We start from the raw sequence: 17117 nt of genomic DNA, 5'->3' as shown, positions 1-17117 counted from the left end.
CATTTCTTCTGGACATGGGATCCTGCAATCACAGCCCAAGAGGGGGAGGCCACCCCCCATCCTAATACCCTCCCGCTTGGGGTCAGGTTGGACATTCTGATCTCATCTCTTACCCTTGGCTGCGGGTTGCAGCTTCCTGTCTCTTTCCAACTCTTCCTCCTGTAGGCGGCTCAGAATTTCTTCCAATGTCTTCCCAATTTCCGCAAAGGAAGGGCGAAGTTTGGGGTCCATCTGTAGTCATCCACATGAGCCATTAGCCCTGCTCTCCTATCTTCCATCCCAAGGATAGCATTTGAGTCTGACTCTGGCATCTCTTTAAGATTCTGAAGTGCACCTCAGAGGCCTCTTCTGAGTCCCAGACCGTAAGAGTGAGTCCCAGAGTAAAGGTTGGGAAGATGCTATTGTCCCAAATGCTCCCCTGTCTCAGCAGCCTGTCTGTACATGCGCTACCCCGCGTTTGGCGTGGAACCCTCCAGGAGGGCATGTCCACCTTGGTTGGTTCTATTCTTTCTTGAGCTCTGCAGCTTACGTGTTTCTGGAAGGTACCTGGACAAGGCCCAGCTACTCCTGAGTCGTAAAAGGTAGGTCCAGCCCCAGAGTTACATAAAATGAAGGCTCACGAGAGCCTTTCTCGTGGGCCTTGGGACCAGCTGGATCCACCTAAAACCTGACCAGATCTCCATCAATATCCAAGGCAAGGGTGGCAGATGTACACTACAGCATAAGGACTGGGTCATACAGAGCAATTTTCTTTTCCTTGGTCCAGAGTCTGGCAGGCCCAGAGGAGGGAGCCTGGACACTGTCACTCTTGTGAGGTTAGTTAGCAGCCTCTCCCTGCAGGCCTAACCAGGTGAAGACAGTTCAGCCAGCCCCAGCCAAAGCCAGGGGGACAGATACTCACATTGCAGCAGTTGAAGGTGAGCTGCAGGAAGTCCGGGGGACAGTCTCCCACCATGTGCCGGAAAGCATCATAGTCCAGCCCGAAGTTCTGTGGGTGGGTGTGGTGGGGAGGGAGTTGGAACACGGGCAGATGGGCATTGATCCCTCTTCCTGGCCTGCTCGGGAGAGGCCGGGAACCGCCCCCAGAGAAGCAGCTACATCGTAGAAGGAGACTGAGTGCCAGCAACTCCACCCCAAGATCAAAACACTCCCAGAGCCTCCAAAGCAGCCCCATCGCAGTGGCCCTGATCCATGCCTACAGCTCACCTCTGTTCGGGGAAGAAAGTCGGGGTCAGCCTGGATGCGGGCGATGATCTCACAAAGGATGATACCGTAGGAGAACACGTCCGCCTGGGGGGTAGTGAGATCGCTGATTCCCTCTCAGTGGAGGGAGAGGTGGGGTTCCTGCCCACCCCCAGCCCAGGCCTGCGCCCTCCTGTCCATGTTTCATTCAGTCCATTGGCTGGGCAGCTGACAGGTGCCAGCCCTGTTCTTGGCAGGAAGGATGTAGATGCGGGGTGCAGGGTGATCCAGGGCCCTTCCCACTAAGAACAGATTCTTCAGAGAACCAGGCCTCGGCGTCCCCAGACTCACCTTCTCGTCGTAGGGCTCATCTCGGAGCACCTCCGGCGCCATCCAGAAGGGGGAGCCCACCACAGCCAGCTTCTCACTCCCCGTGCTGTGGGGTGAGATCACATGGAAATGAGCCCGCCACTGGCAGGTGCCGGGGACATCTGACCCCTGGGAATGCCTCTCCGTCAAGGATGGGCACACACTCGAACCGACTGAATTGAGGGAGCTGAGGTTGGGCCGTGACCAAGTCCTGGCCTCTGAAGAGGGAGCTGGAGTCTTCCAGTTGCCTCAGTCCCTTCTGTGACCCCAGCACCCATGAGGGCTACGCACCTGCCATCAGGGATCTTCTCAGCCAGGCCGAAGTCAGCTACCACTGCCGAGTAACCACTCTCATCCCTCTTTATCAGGCAGTTCTGGGGTTCCCAAAGAAGAAGACAGTGTGGCTCAGAAGTGGGGACCAGCCAGCCACAGAGCTTACCACCAGCCCTCCCTGCCGCAGGGCACCACGTCCTCTGCTCCTTGGTGACACACACGCTCAGGCTGACCCCAGTGGCCAGTCCTAGGGGTTCAGATAGCCACCTGAGACGAGTTAGGGCTGGGTCTTGGGGCTGCCCTAGGATTCATGTCATGCTTCATACACAAGTCCTTTTTTTTTTTTTTTTGTCTTTGTCCTTTGGTCTTTAGGGCCGCACCCACAGCATATGGAGGTTCCCAGGCTAGGGGTCTAATTGGGGCCGTAGCCGCTGGCCTACACCACAGCCACAGCAAAGCGGGACCCGAGCTGCATCTGCAACCTACACCACAGCTCACGGCAACGCTGGATCCTTAACCCACTGAGCGAGGCCAGGGATGGAACCTGGAACCTCATGGTCACTACCCAGGTTCTTTAACGACTGAGCCACGACGGGAACTCCCCAAACATTAATATTTATCTTTGCTTCCTATGTGCTAGGGATGGTTTTAAGTGTCAGCGATACCTCAGTGAACAGAACCTGTCCTCCTGGAGCTTATGATCTAGTGGAGGCAGACAGACCCGCAGGCCTCTGGCCTCCCTTCATGCTTCCCTCCGAATGCACAGACCCAAAGGCCAGGCCTGACTTTGCCAAGTAACGTAAGCACAGGACAAGCACCCAAGCCCACACGAACGTTCACTGCCCACAAAATCACAACCAGTCTCCTGTCGATGTTAAAAGCCCGTGATCTGGCTCAAACCAACCAACTCCCTCCCTCCTCTGTGTCCCTGGTGCCACTATGTACACATCTTCAGGCAAAGTGTCACAGACGAGATTGATTTGGGAAGCCTTTGTCTTTGCCTACACTGTTCCCCACCGTCTGGAAGGTTCTCCCAATTCTTTTCACCTCAGAATTCTGTGTGTTTTAGGACAGGCTGGCTCTTGCGGCCCCGACCTCTCCAGCTCTCATCTTCATCTCTCTCTCACCTTAACTCTGACTCCACCCCTGTGGCGCTTCCTCTTACGGCCAAGGAGAGGGGCCATCAGGAGCAAGTTCGGGTGTGGGCCCTCCTCCCTCCCGGTCCTCACCTCGTGAGAGGCTCAGAACAAGCTCACTGGACAAATGCTGCTGCCCTCACAGACAGGACGGACCCACACGACTTGAAAATAAACACAAAGCAGCAACAAGCTCTCTCCAAGATAGCTGCATTCAAAATGGCCCTGAACTACTCTGGCTCAGAAGACACCGCCCTCCACCCGCACCCCCCTTCCTCCAGAGCCAGCAGAGAGCAGGGGTCCTTGGCTCACGGGGACATTTCTGGGGCCAGCAAGACCCTCTATCCCTCGAACCAGCCCTCCCTCTCTTCCTCCCCCTGGCATCCAGGTGCCAAGCCCTGCAACGTCACCTGCTTACGCCACATCAGGGACAAATTAGTCACTTACTCCGGCCTTGGTGCCACCACACTATTCTCTTTCCCTGAGCTGTGAGGTCATCACATCCTCTCCTACCCTGGATCCCTGGGAGACATACTGTTTCCGGCTTCTAAGCAGGACTGTCCTTTTGCTTGTCCCGGCTTTAACCCTCCCTTCAGTCCCGCTGGCTCAGCAAGCCCCACCCCCACCCCAGCTCCCTGACTTCACTTTCTGTGAGAAGATGGGCTCTAGGCCCGCTTGCCTATCAGCCAGCCAAAGCCTGAGCTATGTTGAGCACTGGCTTGTGACGCAGTGGCGGCTCAGATCTGTCACCTGTTTTTCTCCCCTCCTTACACCACGACTTACACCACAGCTCATGGCAACACCTGATCCTTAACCCACGGAGCAAGGCCAGGGATCGAACCCGCATCCTCATGGTTGCTAGTCAGATTTGTTTCCGCTGCACCATGACGGGAACTCCTCTCCTCCTCTTCTTTAACCAACAACTCAGGCTTCTGTCTCCAAGGCTCAGTCTAAAGTCCTATGTACTATTTGCTTTGTAGCCTCACAAAGAACCCTGTTAAATTCAGCTTGGGAGCAGCAAGTAAGGACTAGAACATGGCCACAGCACACGGCCCCATCAAAGCTGTTCCATTTCTGTGCATCTTCACATTCGTGGAGACCTCTTGTCACTGCAAACCCCCCATCCGGGAGTGAGTGACGTCACAGCAGCTTCTCTGAGCAGCTGAGAAATGGCTAAGGCAGGGGTGATCAGGGCCCTACAACATGGGGCAGGCCTGCCTAGCCCAACACTGGAGTGTGACCACTGCCTCTCTTAAAGCTTCTCCATGGTGGAGTTCCTGTCGTGGCTCAGCAGAAATGAATCTGACTAGCATCCATGAAGACGCGGGTTCGATCCCAGGCCTCACTTGGTGGGTTAAGGATCCGGCATTGCCGTGAGCTGTAGTGTAGCTTGCAGATGTGGCTCGGACCTCGCATTGCTGTGGCTGTGGTGTAGGTCGGCAGCTGCAGCTCCCACTTGACCCCTAGCCTGGGAACTTCCGTATGCTGCAGGTGCGGCTCCAAGCAAGCAAGCAAGCTTCTCCATAGCCAATAGCCAGGCACTGGAGCCAAAGACAAAGATGGAATATACTGAAAGGCAAAAGAGCTGACATTAGAAGTCTCTCCCTGAGGTGATAAGGGAAATGGGGAGGAACCTTGACCATCAGTTCCTAGGGGGGTTTTCAGCAAACGCCCGACCTGCCCTTATGGGGTCTATACTGGTGAAGTTTGGCTGGCAACACCTGCTGCTTTTACTTCCTTATCTCCCACTCCTTCCTCCCTGGCTTCTGCTGGAAGTGTTCCCACTGAAGATCCCAGTGAGTTCCATGGCATTAAACTCAGTAGACACAATCAGTCCTTATGTCACTTGTTCTTTCTGCTGCTGAACACGCTGCCAGGCAGATTATTTCCTTTGGTGTTTTTACATAAGATTCAGGACTCCTGTTAGTACTAGATGTGCAGAGACCAAGCAGCTGTGGTCCTGGAACTAACAGACTAGCTATTAGAGCCTAGTTCTTTTTGGTCATGCCCACGGCATGCAGAAATTCCTGAGCCACAGCAGTAACCCAAGCCACAGCAGGAACAAGACCAAGCCCTTAACTGCTAGGCCACCAGGGAACTCCTCTTCTTGTTCCTTTGTGATTCTTCTTTCTTGGCTTCTGTGCCACTGTGGATTTCCTTCGCTGTACATTCCAGGGCTGGCTCTCCTTCCCATCCCTCGAGGATCATGGTCTCAGGGTTCTCTCTTGGGCCCACAGCTTGAGCTCCACTGTGGAGGCTCTACCACATTTCTTCTCTAATTACCGCCTCTGCGCTGATGTCTCCCAAATGCATGACTTCAGCACCGACCTTTACACTCAAGCTCCCAATTTGCACACCCAGTCTATTTCTGGACATCTCCTCCTGGACTATTCACGCTGAACTCCAAACATGCAAACCTGAACTCATCTTTTTCCTCCCAAATGAAAACCCTAGCTATATATTTTTTTTTGAGGGGGTCGCACCTGAAGCATGCAGAAGTTCCCAGGCCAAGGATCGAACATGTGCCACAGCAACAATCCAAACCACAGCTATGACAATGTCAGATCCTTAGCCCACTCAGCTGGATTTTTACGTCAAATGCCACTGCCACTTTCCATCCAGTTTGCTACTTTAGCTATCTGGGGCGCACTCGCGATTTCTCACTCTAAGTAATTTTAGCCTCTACGTGTTTTTCAAACTGGTCCCTCCCTCTTTATCTGAATTCCCATTGCCCTAGGTCAGGTCCTCCCCGAACATCACAACATGCCAGACTTGCGCTCCGTAACCCAGCTTCCTCATTTCTGCCAACGTGGTCTTGGTAAATGCAGATCTGTGTTACTCCCCTACTGAAAAGCCAGCAATGACATTGCATCATTCCATGTATGTGAAATGAGAAATAGAAATAAGAATAAGACGGGGAGTTCCCATCGTGGCGAATCCGACTAGGAACCATGAGATTGCGGGTTCGGTCCCTGCCCTTGCTCAGTGGGTTAACGATCCGGCGTTGCCGCGAGCTGTGGTGTAGGTTGCAGATGCGGCTCGGATCCCGCGTAGCTGTGGCTCTGGCGTAGGCTGGCGGCTACAGCTCCGATTCGACCCCTAGCCTGGGAACCTCCATATGCCGCGGGAGCGGCCCAAGAAATGGCAAAAAGACAAAAAAAAAAAAGAAATAAGAAATAAGAATAAGAAATAAGAAAATCCAGAGAAACCGAAAAAAGATGAGTGGTTTCCAGAGGCTGGAGAGAGAATAGGGTACGGGGCTTTCTTTTTAGAGTGATGAAAAGTGCTGAAATTAGATAATGGTGATGACTGAAACCACTGAAATGTACTTTAAAAGGGTTAAATTTATTTTATTTTTTCTTTTTAGGGCAGCATACGGAAGTTGCTGGAGGTAGGGGTCAAATCGAATCTGCAGCTGCCACAGCCACAGCCACAGCCACACCTCCAGATCTGAGCCACATCTGCCACCTATGCTGCACTTTGCAGCAATGCTGATCCTTAACCTACTGAGTGTGGCAAGGGATCGAACCTGCATTCTCATAGATATTACTTGGATTTTTAACCTGCTAAGTCACCAGACTCTTTTCTTTTTTTTTATCTTTTGTCTTTTTAGGGCCGCACCCGTGGCATATGGAGGTTCCCAGGCTAGGGGTCTAATCGGAGCTATAGCTCCTAGCCTACACCACAGCCACAGCAATGCCGGATTCTTAACCCACTGAGCGAGGCCGGGGATCGAACCTGCAACCTCATGGTTCCTAGTCAGGTTCATTAACCACTAAGCCGTGACAGGAACTCCTCAGGTTGGGTTAAATATCCTTTTCAAAGCACCCTATACATTTTCCTCTCCCTAACTTTAGCATTTGACATTAAATGACAGTACTTGTTTCCACAGTCCCAGTCTATTGCTACTGTAAGCTGTAGACTGTAAACTTTAGCAAAGCAGGGATGTCTTCAGAAGGATTAGCCTAGAGAATATTTCCTAGCCCCTTGGGCAAGGGAAACACTGCCTACTTCTGTCTGCGGGGCGACTTACCAATTATAAAACATTTTTCATAAACACAGTCCAGGTGATTCTTCAAAACCACATTGTCAGGTGGGCAGATCTGAGATATTTACATTCAGGATGAGAACAATGAAGCTTACAGCTGTAAGTGGTAAAGACACTGCCTCCTGATTCTAGAGGGCTCCCTCCTAATGATTTTGGTCTCTCTGCAGGAACTGGCTGAAGAGCTTTCCACCAGAGACAGCAAGGCCATGGCAGGAACAATGTATTCTTAAGATGGCATCGGGCCAGAGCCCATGGAGAAGGCAGTGCTGTTTGTGCAGGCAGTAAAATAAGACCCCTGCATTTGTTTGCTGTGTTTTGTTTTGTTTTTTTTTGGCCACACCCATGGCCTAAGTTCCCGGGCCAAGGATCAAACCTGAGCCATAGCAGTGACCAGAGCCGTTGCTGTGACGACACCAGATCTTTAACCCACTGCACCAGAAGAGAACGCAAGACCCCCTCATTTGGGACAGATACTAGCCCCTACCTCCACTGTTGGTTCATCCATGGGGACCTCATGTGATGCCTGCATTTCTCACCCACCTTGGACATGGCCCCGGTACAGACGACGTGACTATGGAGCACAAGGTATGAGGCTCAGACCACTGCGGGGTTCTGAAGAAGCCAGACTCATTTTCAGGCTGTGTGGGACAGAAAGTCTGTTCGATGGAGGATGAAGAATGGTCTAATCAGGAGTGTGCCTGCAGTAAGCAGCAGACACAAGAAAGGCCCGGCCGGACTGCCCTGAGGAGAGAGGTGACCTTTTCAGGTCCAAAGAGGCGCCCAGGCACTGCTGCTCTGCTGCTCCGCTGCCTGGCGCCCGTTCCTCTCTGTCCTGGCTCCTGTTGTAACACATCGCACCGTGGAAGAGAGACCAGCACGTCTGCCTCTTCAAGGGCAGGGAACGAGCCCATTCATCTCCGTATCCCTCACCCAGCATGGACACACGGAAAGAACTCAGCCTAAGTCTGTCATATGAAAGTTCGGACGGACGGCTGGAGCAACTGGGCTCCTTTCAGAAGCACGTGTCAGGCACACACCAATCATTCCACTTTCCATGATGGGGACCAAGCTGATGAGAGACTCAAAAGGTGGCCCTGAACGCATTTCTGGAAGCCAACACAAACCCTCAGACTGGGCCAACGTGGACACCTGAGAGCAGATCCTGAGGTCTCCTAAAACAGGTGCACAGCATTGGCACTGACCAAAATGACCTGAATGGAAATGCCAAGTCTGTTACTGTTAGCTCTGAGCGAAAGCTGTTCCTGTAACAACGAAAAATAGTTTTCCGGGACTTCTCGTCGTGGCTCAGCGGTAATAAAATTGTACCCATGAGAATGTGGGTTCGATCCATGGCCACACTCAGTGGGTTAAGGAGCTGGTGTTGCTGTGGTGTAGGCTGTAGACGCAGCTCGGGTCCCACACTGTTGTGGCTGTGGTGTAGGCCGGCAGCTGCAGCTCCGATTTGACCCCTAGCCTGGGAACTTCCATATGTCGTGGGTGCAGCCCTAAAAAGCAAAAAAAAGTTTTCCGGAGTTCCCGTTGTGGATCTGTGGTAACAAACCTAACTGGTAGCCATGAAGATGTGGGTTTGATCCCTGGCCTTGCTCAGTGGGTGAAGCATCCGACGTTGCCCGTAGATCATAGACACGATGAGGCTCGGATCCCCCAGAGCCAAGGCAACGTGGGACGCTGAGCCCACTGAGTTGAGCAGCTACGGCTCTGATTCAACCTCAGCCTGCGAACTTCCATGTGCTATGGGTGCAGCCTTTAAAAAAAAAAAAAAAAAAGGCATGTGCTTCTTTCTCTTCTTTACCCACCTGGAACTGTTCTCACTACTTTATTTTTAATTGTTTGTCTTTTCTAGGGTGCATATGCAAGTTCCCAGGATAGGGGTCGAATCGGAGGTGTAGCTGCCAGCCTATGCCAGAGCCACAGCAATGTAGGATCTGAGCCATGTCCGTGACCTACACCACAGCCCATGGCGATGCCAGATCCTTAACCCACTGAGCAAAGCCAGGGATCGAACCTGCAACCTCATGGTTCCTAGTCGGATTCATTAACCACTGAGCCATGATGGGAACTCCTGTTCTCTCTACTTTAAACACCTCCTGTCAGCTCTGGTCTGAGGGGTCCAGACGGCTCCTGTGAGGTCAACAGACTGGCAACATTAAGGTCCCAAGAGCACGGAAGTCATCTGAAGAGGTGGGAGGAAACTGGGTCTGGGACTCAAAATCTCAGTTCTCAAGCAATTGTTCTAGCCTCGGTGCCATGCAGCACATTCTCTGAAAGAGGGCCAGGAAGCCTCTACTCTGACCGGCTCAGGTTAGGTACTAGGAAAAAAATGATGAATAAGAGCCGCACTTGAGGGAGGAAGTTCCCACCATGGCTCAGCAAGTTACGAACCTAATATCCATGAGGATGCGGGTTCAATCCCTGGCCTCACCCAGTGGGTTAAGGATCTGGTGTTGCTGTGGCTGTGGTGTAGGCCGGCAGCTGCAGCTCTGATTCGACCCCTGCCCTGGGAACTTGCCTATGTCTCAGGTGTGGCCCTAAAAGGCAACAACAACAACAAAAGAGCATCGCTCGAGAAACTCATGTGTTGGTGGAAGAGACAGTTACAACAGAATCATCAGATAATAGGAAGTGTACACACTAAAACACAAGTAAACTGGAGTTTCCGTCGTGGCTCGGTGGTTAACAAATCCGACTAGGAACCATGAGGTTGCGGGTTCCATCCCTGGCCTTGCTCAGTGGGTTAACGATCCAGTGTTGCTGTGGCTGTTGGCGTAGGCCAGCGACTACAGCTCCAATTAGACCCCTAGCCTGGAAACCTCCATATGCCATGGGAGCGGCCCAAGAAATCACAAAGACACACACACACACACACACACACACACACACACACACACACACACACACACACAAGTAAACCTTTTACTGTCCTTAAAGAAATCAAAATCAGATCCAAAGTAGACAATGAATTGATAATTTGGAAATTTCAAAGCCCTACTCTGCTTCCTTAGCCTTATTTCTCTCTTTTTGGTGTCTCATTCTTATGGCCACTGTCACCGCCACACAGGTCGCCTGGGTGGAGCTGCTCTGGCCTAGCTGTGGACACCCAGCCCTCTCCTTAAGCCCTATAGCACCAGGAGGCGGAAACATTTGGACAAAACTTTACCGAAAGCTCAGAGATGATAAAAGGGCAACGAACACAGACAGTCTCGAACTGGATAGTCTGGCTTCTAAAATTCACTTGTTTTTCTTTAACCCAAGATTCCCTACAGTGTGCGTCCCAGCCTGTCTTCAGGTTGCCAAGTCATTTGTTCTCGCCACCACCTAAGGTTCACACCCAAGAAAGCACAGCCCAGTGATACCAGAGAGTTCTTCCCCCAAGTTCCTAGTTCCTAGTTCCTCATTTCAAACCAGCTAATATGGGAATACCTACTCCCTATCAGGAAAACCCAAGAATAGCATTCGCACCCTACAGGCCAGAAAGCTTCGTCATTTTTATAATACATACAACAGGACAACCCCACACAGAACCACACCTGGATACGTGCACAATGGGACCAAGTGTTTTGGGGGCTCAGAAGAGAATATGACTGAGTCCCTAGGAGCCCACTGGTAGTGGAGGACTTTCCTCCAGAAAGCCTAACTGCCCAGCCTCGTGATGCTTCCCCTCTCTGAAAACCTACAGCTGAACACTCAGTTATAAAATGCTGTGAACTAGTCTTCAGGTATTTCCCGACAAGACTACCTCTGGCCAGAAATTATCTTTTTCGAATGGTCTTCCATCCAGGGCGCCGGGGACAGACACTCACGCAGGTTTCGGGGAAAGAGCTGTGTGACTGATGGGTAACTGGTCAGGACCTCCTCCACCTTGGAAGAAACGATACTCTCTGAGTAGGAAGCAGCAGTTTGATTTTAGTTGCTATTTGCCTGGAACAAGTATAGTTTGTTCGATTGGTCGTTTTTTGGGGTTGTTTTTTTTTTGGCTGCATCCACAGCACGTGGAAGTTCCCGGCCCTGGACCAAACCCAGGCCACAGCAGTAAGCGGAGCCACAGCAGTGATGATGCTGGATCTTTAACGTGCTGAGCCACCAGGGAACTCCACAAGTGCGGTTTTCTTAGGCTTGCCTTTCTAAAACATTCTAGGAAGGAGGAAAGGCTCATAAACAGAGAAGATGCCACCGCCCAGGCCCCAGCCATTCAACTGCCCAGTCCTCGCATTTACCACTGAAAATAAAAGACTCCTCACAGCCAGGCCCCAGCTGGTCACCAGATTCCACCTGCCAGGCTTCATGTCCCAACAGGGCAGCTGACGACAAATGGTCCTGCCACACGCCTAGTGGCCCTATAACCACCTACCCAAAGCTCTTTTCTTTTTTTTTCTTTTTTTTTTTTCTGTCTTTTCGTCTTTACTAGGGCTGCACCTGTGGCACATGGAGGTTCCCAGGCTAGGGGCCTAATCGGAGCTGTAGCCGCTGGCCTGCACCACAGCCACAGCAACACAGGATCCGAGCCGCATCTGTGACCTATACCACAGGTCATGGCAACACCGGATCCTTAACCCACTGAGCAAGGCCAGGGATGGAACCCGCAACCTCATGGTTCCTAGTCGGATTCATTAACCAGTGAGCCTTGAGGGGAACTCCCCCAAAGCTGTTTTCTGTGCTATAGTTTACAAACTAACACACAGGGTCCTCAGGGACAGTACTGCTATTTGGAACACCAGAACCTTTTTTTTTTTTTTTTTTTGCTTTTTAGGGCCACACTCGCAGCATATGGAGGTTCCCAGGCTAGGCAGGGGTCGAATCAAAGCTACAGCTGCCAGCCTATACCACAGCCACAGCAACACCAGATCTGAACCGTGTCTGTGATCTACACCACAGGTCACAGCAATGCCAGATCCCGAAGCCACTGAGTGGGGCCAGGGATCAAACCTGCCACCTCACGGTTCCTAGTCAGATTCATTGCCGCTGTGCCACGACAGGAACTCCGCCAGAACCATTGTAATGTGAGCTAGCCAGGACTCGCTGCTCTTGGCCTGAGGGGCTCTGAAAGCGCAGGCTGTTTTTGTATTCTTTGCAAACTTTTTCTTGTGACAGGCTCTTACCCCTCCTCCGTGACCAAGGGCTGTAGGAATCCATGTATGCATGTATGTGCATGTGCATATGCATGTATGGAGGGTGCAGAGTGAAATGACAGCTATACTTGGGCAGGTACAAAACTTCTACATACCTCCCTAGAAGACTTTAAATCAGCTTGTGGACAGAAGTTATATTAGATGATTTATAATTCGCCCATCAGTGATCAGACAGTACTATTTATGAACGCCCTGGCAGGTGGCGTTCTGTGCTACTTGGCCCTGAGGTGTCTGTCTTGTAGTAAGGCCAACTTCCTCTAAAAGCAGCTCTTTTCAAACCTGGTCACACAGCAATCTGGACAGCAAGAGAACACGATAGAGAGCATCGGACACCAAAGACGAGCTGGCAGGACGGCAGAAACTCAATCACACAGAAAGAAAATGGGTCAGCACATTGTGGCCTTCAAACTCTGCACTCGAGTGACTAAAAATCACTGAACTCCTGCTGTAGGCCGGGGAGAGGACACTAAGAGAGAGGCTCCCATACTGCCTTGACTGCTGTCACTCCCAAAGGGCAAGAATTTCTTCAGCGTCCTCATGCCATCTGCTCCTCATGCCATCTGCCCCTGCAATACCTGTTCAGGAGGTGAGGCCATGAGTGAAGGTTCTCAAGATGGATGTACTGCCAGGCTCAACGAGGAAAGCTACCTGCCGTGAGCCGAGACTGGCTTTCTAAGGACTGGCTACACATAGGAATCCGTTGTATCCTCTATGATTAAATGGTAAATTTATAAGAGATTGCCATCACTCTTTGGGGTTTTTTTGTCTTTTCTAGGGCTGCACCTGAGGTATATGGAGGTTCCCAAGCCAGGGGTCTAATCAGAGCTACACCACAGCCACAGCAACGAGGGATCCCAGCCAAGTCTGCAACCTACACCACAGCTCATGGCAACACTGGATCCTTAACCCACTGAGTGAGGCCAGGAATCAAACCCACAACCTCATGGTTCCTAATAGGATTCATTGACCACTGAGTCACGACGGGAACTCCAAAAAGATTTCCATCATTCTGAAGCACATTCATGACTAGTTTCTTTACACAGCTTTCTTAGGAATGAAAGACAGTGTCCCAGAGAGATGTGCAAGGAGTTCCCATTGTGGCTTGGTGGTAGCAAACCCGACTAGTATCCATGAGGCCGTGGGTTCGATCCCTGGCCTCACTCAGTGGGTTAAGGATCCAGTGTTGCTGGGAGGTGTGGTGTAGTTTGCAGACACGGCTCGGACCCCATGTTGCCGTGGCTGTGGCGTAGGCCAGCAGCTACAGCCTAGGACCCCTAGCCTGGGAACTTCCATATGCCGAGGTTGTAGCCCTAAAAAGACAAAAAACAAATAATCAAAGAGTTGTGCAAGTAAAGACTTCATACCTTAGGAGTTCCCATCGTGGCTCAGCAGTTAGCGAACCCGACTAGCATCCGTGAGGACTCAGGTTTGATCCCTGGCCTCGCTCAGTGGGTTAAGGATCCAGAATTGCTGTGGGCTGTGGTGTAGGTTGCAGATGCGGCTTGGAGACACTGTTGCTGTGGCTGTGGTGTAGGCTGGCAGCTACAGTTCCAACTGGACCCCTAGCCTGGGAACCTCCATATGCCACAGCTGTGGCCCTAAAAAGAAAAAAAGACACCCTCCCCCCAAAAAAAAAACAAAAACAAAACACTTCGTACCTTAGATGTGAGGTCCCGATGGAAAATGCCTTTGAAGTGAAGGTAGCTGAGGCCCACCGCTATATCATAAGCCAGTTTCACCCTCACAGTCCAGGGCAAATGCAGGTTACTGTCCAGCAACTGTTCCAGGTTTCCGGAGTTGATATACTGCAAAACAGAAGGAAAGTCCTGCTACCATCTGACAGGAACGTTTAGTGGTGAAAGCACTAGCATGCAAACACCTAGAAGACAGAAACTACGTATTTTTTTTAAGCTACTGAGGGATTTCTCCTGCATCCGGGCACAATGATAGGTGCTACACACAAAGATACCTTCCTTTGAGACAATCAAAATCTACTAAGGGCTGGAGACAAACAGCATCATGTAGTAAATGCTAAAATATAGCTCTGCACAGGTACCACAGCACCATCCAGCACAGAGGATAAAGTTACTAAGTCCATTTGGGCATGCTGGAGACAGCTGTACAGAGGAAACAGAGTCAAAAGGATGACATGGGGGAGCAGGAAAGAAGACAGTCCGCACGTGGAGTTCCCGTCATGGCTCAGTGGTTAATGAATCCAACTAGGAACCATGAGGTTGCAGGTTCAATCCCTGGCCTCGCTCAGTGGGTTAAGGATCCAGCGTTGCTGTGAGCTGTGGTGTAGGTCACAGACGCAGCTCGGATCCCACATTGCTGTGGTTGTGGTGTAGGCTGGTGGCTTCAACTCCAATTAGACCCCTAGCCTGGGAACCTCCATCTGCTGCAGGTACGGCCCTAGAAGAGACAAAAAAAGAAGACAGTCCACACAGAGGGAGCAGCATATGCCAAGTTATAGGTTAAGAGCATGATGTATTCAAGATACTAGTTTACTCAATATGGCCAGAGCATGAATAGGAGAGGCAGGTGAGGCTAATACGCTTTGCTAAGATATATGGACCTTACGCTGCTTGTAGGGAACAAAAGAACCCCTGGAAGCAAAAGAGCAACATGTCCATATGTGCTTTTTAAAGAAAAGATGATTTTAGCAATGGGAAGACAGAAAGATTAGAGTGGAGAATATGGCGAGGGGAAAACAGGTTAAGAGCTGATGGCAAGACTGCTGGTGAAAGAAGGATGCAGAGTTAGAGCAATCATGGAGACACTGGAACACAGCAAGATTCAAGATTTAGAGGGCAGAATCAAAAAAATCTCATCATTTGATGACTGCCTGGAGGGGGAAGGAGGGCAGTGCAAAGCTGACCTAGGCTGACTGTAGGCTCTTGGTCCCTGGGCGCTATTATTAAGGGTCCAGAGCATAAGGAGAGGAGCGAGATTTCAGATGAGGCGATGTTACGAGTTCCCGTAGTGGCGCAGTGGTTAACAAATCCAACTAGGAACCATGAGGTTGTGGGTTCGATCCCTGGCCTTGCTCAGTGGGTTAAGGATCTGGCGTTGCCGTGAGCTGTGGTGTAGGTTGTAGACGCAGCTCGGATACCATGTTGCTGTGGCTGTGGTGTAGGCTGGCGGCTACAGCCCCGATTGGACCCCCTAGCCTAGGAACCTCCATATGCCACAGGAGCGGCCCAAGAAATGGCCAAAAGACAAAAAAAAAAAGAAAGAAAGAAAAAGTCATTAAAATTAAAAAAAAAAAAGAAGAAATGACGAAAAGAATCAAATGCTACAGATCAAGTAAGATGAGCTTGAACAGTGTCTACTGAATTTCAGCTAAGAAGTCGCTGGCAGCCATGGCCAGAGGAGTTTCAAAAAAGCGGTTAAGACCAGAGTAAAACCACAGGGAGCTGAGGAGTGAGTGGGCGACAAGGCTAAGGGAAAACTACGAGCAGACGGTCAAGAAATTCGGGTGTTCATTATTCCAACGTACTCGTGAAAGGCTGCTTTACCTTTTTTTTTTTTTTTTTTTTTTTTTTTTTAGTAAATAAGCCTATTAGTACAGAGATAATAACAACAGCAGCAGGAGTTCCTGTCATGGCGCAGCGGAAATGAATCCGATGAGGAACCGTGAGGTTTCGGGTTGGGGCTCCCTGGCCTTGCCCAGTGGGTTAAGGATCCGGCGTTGCCGTGAGCTGTGGTGTAGGTTGCAGACTCGACTTGGATCTGGTGTTGCTGTGGCTCTGGCGTAGGCCGGCAGCTGTAGCTCTGATTCAACCCCTAGCCTGGGAACCTCCATAGGCCTCGGGTGCGGCCCTAAAAAGATAAAAAAGTAATTTGACTTCCAGCAGGCTCAAGCATATGTGAGGATTAAAAATAATAATAATAGTAGTAGTAATAAATAATAATAACAGCAGCGGCGGCAATAGCTAATATATTTTTGGTGCTTACTTTGTGCCAGGCACTACTTGTGAGAATGTTCCAATAACTGCATCATTTAATCTTCACATAACCCTGAGGTAAGTGTGCAATTAGTCTCATTTTACAAAAGGCACTTCGAGCTTAAACAACTTGCTCAAAGTTACCCAGTTATTAAGCAGCAGAGCCAGGGCTCAAACCCCGTCTGGCTCCAGGGCTGACGCTCTACTCCTGCATTATCCTGGAGAGTTAGAGGTTGTGGCATCTGGCGTCAGAGAACCTCATGCAGAACAGGAGTTCAACTTTTTTGCCAATTTAATCATGAATTTATTCAAACCTTACATGACGTCTTATATCCCTCCTCCTTCCAAGGGAGAAAAAGGGGGAAATTCCTCTAAGCCTAAAATTAAGCACTTCATACCTTTTTTTAAAAGGGGGAGGGGTGATAATAATTTTACAAAAGACTAGGGAACCTAATTGGATAGAAGAAAAGAAATCTGAATTTTAGTTCAATTTTGCCTCTTAGCAGCCTTTTAAAACTTTGCACAAATCAATTAATAAGGCTGCCCTTCAGTTTTCCCACCTGCAGAGTAGGTATGACAATCCTCAATCCATGTGACTCACAGTGTTCTCATAGGAACTGAATGAACATAAATATATGAAAGTGCTAAGAAAAAATGTAAATTCTACATAATCTGAGATTTTCTGATGTGGTAACATAAATACCAAAAAGCACCAATTGGGGGCAGCACAACACAGCACGTCAGATGCTTGGATGAAGCCAATCAGGTCTGGCAGCGCAGAGAGAAAGGCTAAAAATACACCAAACTTCTCAAAAGGGAAACCTGTTGATCTGCTTCATCTTGCTCAATAATCCATCTTTGGAAATCTCCAAACGAGGCGTAATGACGGCATTTGCACTGTGCCTTCCTCTCTTTACTCTGGTTGGATCTGTTCACGGTTCGCATCTAAGGTGCTCCTTTGCTAAAGAGCAGCTGAACTTGTAAATTCCAAGCTGACAGGTGATCACACAGACAA

General features: G+C 50.3%; 1 protein-coding gene across 4 annotated transcripts in view; it reads right to left on the bottom strand.

Annotated features, from left to right (window-relative positions):
- TESK2 (testis associated actin remodelling kinase 2) overlaps positions 1 to 17117 on the bottom strand; it is a 130338-nt gene that overhangs the window by 1864 nt on the left and 111357 nt on the right. For all 4 annotated transcript variants that reach the window (XM_047789247.1, XM_047789248.1, XM_047789249.1 and 1 more), the window contains exons 5-10: positions 13814 to 13960; positions 1843 to 1925; positions 1534 to 1618; positions 1207 to 1290; positions 902 to 988; positions 114 to 231 (exon numbers count right to left, since the gene is read on the bottom strand). In XM_047789247.1, coding sequence (XP_047645203.1) covers positions 114 to 231; positions 902 to 988; positions 1207 to 1290; positions 1534 to 1618; positions 1843 to 1925; positions 13814 to 13960 — 604 coding nt within the window. The remainder of the gene's footprint in view (positions 1 to 113; positions 232 to 901; positions 989 to 1206; positions 1291 to 1533; positions 1619 to 1842; positions 1926 to 13813; positions 13961 to 17117) is intronic.

This window comes from Phacochoerus africanus, chromosome 8 (genome assembly GCF_016906955.1).
Source record: "Phacochoerus africanus isolate WHEZ1 chromosome 8, ROS_Pafr_v1, whole genome shotgun sequence".
Lineage (NCBI taxonomy): Eukaryota > Metazoa > Chordata > Mammalia > Artiodactyla > Suidae > Phacochoerus > Phacochoerus africanus.
The sequence above is the reverse complement of the archived record's forward strand: the minus strand, read 5'-3'. Positions and strand labels throughout refer to the sequence as shown.